A 6,000-nucleotide genomic window follows, 5' to 3' on the forward strand; every position below is an offset into this window, starting at 1 on the left:
GCTAATATATGAAAATAAATAATGCGGACGCCTTTTAAATAAAATCAATCAAATGAACTACAAGTTCTACAGATGAATGACAACAATTATAAAACTTTAATCTTTTAATAACAAATAATTTAGCATCAAAAACGGATTCTGAAAATTATAATTCTAAATTACAACAGAAAAGAACAACAACAAAAACTATCTCTGGTTGCCACGCAACCTAAAGTGAAATATTAAAACAAATAAATCTGATGAAAATTAAAGGTGGCGCTTCGGTCAAATATACATACGCTAATGACTTAAAATCTTAAACATACTCCCACCTTGCAAAGTGATATTATAAATAGCACTTTGGAACAAACAGTTAGCATTTCTTTAAAATACAAACTAACTCATGTATATTGGTCACCTTTATATGAAACTAATTAAAAAATATTTAGTCATTATATAAATAACAAAAGTTCATAAATCTAAGCGTTGCGGAATTTTTATGATTCTTCCCAATCTGCCTTTGATAAGAGAATTCACTTCCAAATTATCAGGTACATCAACGAACTTGGGAATATTATCAACTTCCAAGTTAAGTTTCTTTGAAGACTTTTCCAGAACATCCATATCGTTCTTTGCTGATAGCTCTAAAGGATAAAGTCTCTGGAAAGGTCGGATCCTTTCGCCTTGAGAGGTTCTTAATCTGGCTACTCTAGGAATACTGTCCTTTCCAGGATAAAGCTCCAAGACAATTCCAAGAGGCCAATCTATGCGTCGAGCATTATCTTGTCCTATTAAAACAATATCACCGATGTTTATAACATCATTCCTTCTTATTCCCTTGTGCACTAGCTGAGCAAGATATTCATTTCTAAATCTTTGTTTGAGATCTTCACGTAATTTTTGCAAAAATTTCACACGTTTCAACATAGAGGTTCGATTCACAAGGTCTAGATCGGGAGTTTCGTTGCTGTTGCTACCTTCCCCGTATATAAATGTTGCCGGAGTTAAAGGTACTAATTCAGATGGATTATCGTGAATGTAGGTCAATGGTCTGCTATTTATAACCGATTCACAGTCACATAAAATTGTAGTTAGTTCTTCATAATCCACAACAGATTTACCTAACACACGACGCAGAAGAGTCTTAAGCATTCCAACTATCCGCTCCCACCATCCACCCCACCATGCTGCTGTGGGTGGAATAAATTTCCAAACTATTTTCTGAGCGGTTGAGTATACAGCAATTTTGTCCCAATCTAAATTCTTTAAATAATTGTTTGCTCCTACAAAATTCTTTCCATTATCCGAGTAAATGACCGATATTCTACCTCTTCTTGCGATAAATCGTCTGAATGCTTGAATAAAAGCATCTGTAGTGAGAGACTGTACTAATTCAAAGTGAACTGCTCGGTACACAGCACAGGTAAACAAAACGATCCAAGCTTTTTCATTCGATTTTAGATACAGAGGACCGGCATAGTCCACACCAGACACTTGGAAAACTTTTGTCTGAGTAACTCTTTCTCTTGGAAGGGGCGCAAACGGAACTTCTACTGGTTTAGCTTGATGACGCTTACAAATCACACACTTGGAAATAACTTTATTTACTAACTTTTTAGCTTTAAGAATCCAGTATCGCTCTCTGAGTCTTGAGAGTAAGATGGAACGACCTGCATGCATCGCTTTTATATGCTCTTCACGGATTAATTCTAACACAACACTGTTAGCAGGTAAAAGGATTGGACATCTGAAATTCTCATTCTCATCACTATGTACAAGTTTGGTCTTTACTCTCAGAATATCACTTTTATCTCGAAAAGCTTGTATTTTGGCGAGAAATTTATCATCTTGGAAATGCGTTGTTTGCATTGACTTAAAAATCACACTTTCTGCCTTTGTTAACTCCTCACAGATTAAATTTCCCTTCAACTTATCCTGATGTGAAACGTTGTGGACAAAACGTAGGATCCAAGCTACTACTCTTACATTTCTGCTATATGTTGAAAAGTAATTACACCATATTTCCGTTACTTCAATATTTACCATGGAAATAACTACTTGTTTTCTTTTTTCCAAATTTATTTCCTCTTCATTAACGGAAATTTCGTCAGCTGCTGCAGGCCATTGCGTGTGGGAAAGATATAGCCAGCTGGGGCCCTCCCACCACTTCGAATTGCCAAGTTGTTGAGCAGAGCAACCTCTACTTGGTAAGTCTGCGGGATTCATAGATCCGGGCAAATGCCTCCATGCTTTTACTGGAGTCAATTTCCTGATTTCTTGAACTCGATTTTCCACAAATACACCCCATGTGTCTTCTCTTTTAAGCCAAGCTAATACAGTTGTTGAGTCTGTCCAGAAATGAACTTTGTCCGTCGGAAACTGTTTTACTATTTCAATAGACAGACGAGCTGCAATTGTGGCACCAAGAAGTTCAAGTCGAGCAATCGTTGTTTCCTTTTTCCCGCTAGGTGCAATTCTTGATTTACTCTGTATCAGGTGAACTTGAACATTGCTTTCATCTTCTATTCTCAGGAAAACTACTGTGGAATACGCAAATTTACTGGCATCACAAAAGAAATGTAATGAAATGCGTTCGTAACCTTTGTCACAATGTAACCACCTTGGGATTTCTATGTGCTTCAGATATTCAAGCTGACTTAGCCACTTTGTAAAATCTTCTCGTGTTTTTGTGTCAACTTCATCGTCCCAACCAATTCTAGCTTTCCACAAATTTTGTAACCATAATTTTGGTCGTAGCGATACCGGGCTAGTTATCCCCATAGGATCAAAAACTCTGTGTGAGGCAGCTAGAATGCTTCTTTTGGTGATTTTTTCATGTTTTGTGTCTTTCATATCAGGAATATTAATTAACAGAGTATCACTTTGTCTATTCCACTTCATTCCTAGAATATTGGTCTCACTAGAATTAAGTTCTGATGGGTTAGTAGACTCCCACCCTCGTAAATCAAATTGTCTTTCAGCCATAATATTAGTAGCAACTTCTATGAATTGTTTCAGCTCTACTTCAGTTTTCACGCTTGTGAGGCAATTATCTACATAAAAACTACATATTAGTTCCTGTATAATCTCTTTAGGGTATTTTTCATTCCCTCCCATTGCTTCCTCTAGTTTATTATTCAAATGGTATTGAATAGTGGCTCCTAGCAAAAACGGACTACAAGAAACACCAAACACAACTCTTCGATGACGAAAATGTTTCAGCTGTCCATCTTCTCCATACCATAAGAATCGCAAGAAATTTCTATCATTTTCATAAAGACTTATTTGCAAAAAAGCCTTACGTATATCAGCTGTTACGCCAAATTGATATCTCCGAAATTTATTTATCATTGAGGGAATTACTTCTATCAAATTTAACCCTTTTTCTACACAATCATTTAAACTAGGAACTCCTTTTCTCTTAGAAGAAGCATTGAACACGGGCCTGATTTTAGTTGTGCTGCTCTCCTTTATCACAGGTCGATGAGGTAAGTAATGACAAGGTATCCCCATGTCTTCTTTTGGAACCTCTTCAATTATTTCCTCTTTCTCCCAGTCCTTGAACACTTCTCCATAGGCATCATACAATTTGTCGGTTTTCAACTTGCGTGTTGTCATTTGCAATCTCTTTAACGCCAAATCATAATTATCTGGCAAAGGCAAATGCCCATCAAGCCATGGCAGACTAACTATAAAACGGCCATCTCCTTCAACTTTCACTGTATTTAAGAAATGTTCCATTGAGGCTTCTTGCAGTTCCTCTCTAGATTTTTGTTCTGAAGGATCTTTTATTCCTAAAGAATCTAATCTCCACAGCTCAGAAATATCCATTTCTTTTACTAAAAGTGAAGTAACCAACATTGCATTGCTTGACGGTAAATCATTTTCAGGTGCTTTCCCTGTTAAAGTCCATCCCAATAGTGTCTCTATTGCTACTAATCCACTTGCCAAAACTCTTCGTTTTCCTGTCATAAGTTTTCCTATTACGTCAGCTCCAAGCAGAATTTGAACTGGTTGTGACTCATTTCCGACGTCTGACAACTTTATATTAATTTCTTCAAGCTCTTTTAACCAGGGTCCAAAGCTAACAGGTGTTATAGTATCACAAATAGATGCTTGATCTAAAGCTTCCATGTTACAAGTCAAGTTATTCTCTGGATTCCTTAATCTAATTCTATAACACGTGTGTTCAAATTTATCTGATTTATGACCACCAAACAAAGAGTGTATGAGAGTTTCTTTTCTCAAGGGAACATATTTCATCGTTTCAGCCAAATTTTTTAAAATATATGTTCTTTGTGATCCAGAATCTAAAACTGCTCTCACCACAATTTCTTTTCTATCAGATATCAGCTTTAGTTTCATAGTTTGAAGGAACACTTTCGGACCGTACGTGATGTTGGACATGTTTATTTCAGAACTTTCACTTTTCTGCCCGGATTTATCGGGTTCACGATTTTTTGCAGCTAAAGATTCACACATTAGTACCACATGTCTTTTACCGCATATGACACATTTTATAAAAGCTTTGCACTTACGAACTGGATGTCCTTGCATTAAACAGGCAAAACAACATTGACTTTCTCTTACTATGTTCTCTCTTTCAGCTAAAGTCATATTTCGAGCGGAAAAGCAATCTGAACTTTTATGTTTCCCTGAACAAAACACACACACTTTCTTCAAATCTTTTACATCTGTAGTCAATAGATTTGCCGCTGTTGAAAATCTTTTTGTTGGCAAATCTCTTGCTTTCTTTTTAAAGGGTTGGCGTTTTTCATCAGATCCCAAGCCAAAACCTGACATGGCCAAATTAATTCTTTCTTCACCTTCCGTTTCTGCCTTCAGAAAAGCCATGATGTTCGTTAATCGCTCTTTGGCGTCAACTGAAGCAACGCGGGAAGAACTTCGGTTCCAGGCTTTTAGAAACTCTTCTTGGAAACAAGATTCTACCATAGGGAATAGTATTGAAGCGCATTTCTCGGTCGTAACACCTAACGTTTCTAAAGCTCTAAGATATGACTCTAGTTTGTCATAAAGGGACGTCATAGATATCTTTTCATGCTTTTGAACGGAAACTATGAGCTTCAACAATTCCCTAACATAAACTTCGACCAAAAGGTCATCCTTGCCAAATCGGGCTTTAAGGCTGTCTACTGCTTTGGTATAGTTTGCAGCTGTTGGAGGAAAGCTTTCTACAACTTCTCTAGCTCTAGATCCAACAGTTGTAGCCTGAATCAGGTATTGAAATTTGTTTTCAGGGGCAATATCTGTATCATTATTAATTTGTTCAAATTGTCCCCAAAATGGTAGCCAATCTTTTAAATCTCCACTAAATTGCCTAAGTTCTAATTTTGGCAAATTAAACTGCTTTCTGGCACTGGCACTAATAATATTTGGCGGAGACTCACCGGTTCTTTGCGATGTAGCTTGAATTCTCGCCAACTCCAGTTCATGTTTTCTTATACTTTCTCTCTCTTCATATTCTCTTTGTTTCTCTTCATATTCTCTTTGTTTCTCTGTTTCTTCATATTCTCTTTGTCTCTCTTTTTCTTCATATTCTCTTTGTCTCTCTTTTTCTTCATATTCCTCCTTTTGTCGTCGATCATTGACAGTAGCTACCAATACACTTGTTACAAAATCTGGATCAGCTAAATATTCTTTACTTTTCAAAATGATCGTTTTCAGATCCGCTACAGTAGCTTTTTGAGGTAATACTTCGCCAATTTCTTGGGCAACAATAATAAGATCTTCCTTTTTAAATCCTTTTGATGCTAAAAACATTTTTCAAATCAGAAATAGCGTATCAACCGTCCTGTCGCGGACGCCACAAAATGTCGCTAATATATGAAAATAAATAATGCGGACGCCTTTTAAATAAAATCAATCAAATGAACTACAAGTTCTACAGATGAATGACAACAATTATAAAACTTTAATCTTTTAATAACAAATAATTTAGCATCAAAAACGGATTCTGAAAATTATAATTCTAAATTACAACAGAAAAGAACAACAACAAAA

The 6,000-nt window shown here is 36.2% G+C and overlaps 1 protein-coding gene across 1 annotated transcript; it reads right to left on the reverse strand.

Annotated features, from left to right (window-relative positions):
• Positions 1-450: 450 nt before the first annotated feature.
• LOC147815770 (uncharacterized) lies at positions 451-5,760 on the reverse strand. The gene is made up of 2 exons (XM_087156575.1): positions 5,643-5,760; positions 451-5,522 (listed from the first exon to the last, which is right to left on the reverse strand). Exons 1-2 carry the CDS (start codon positions 5,758-5,760, stop codon positions 451-453), a joined length of 5,190 nt encoding a protein of 1,729 aa, XP_087012701.1.
• Positions 5,761-6,000: the final 240 nt, after the last annotated feature.

This window comes from Parasteatoda tepidariorum, chromosome 2 (assembly GCF_982258835.1).
Source record: "Parasteatoda tepidariorum strain Cologne lab strain chromosome 2, Ptep-v5.0, whole genome shotgun sequence".
Classification (NCBI taxonomy): domain Eukaryota; kingdom Metazoa; phylum Arthropoda; class Arachnida; order Araneae; family Theridiidae; genus Parasteatoda; species Parasteatoda tepidariorum.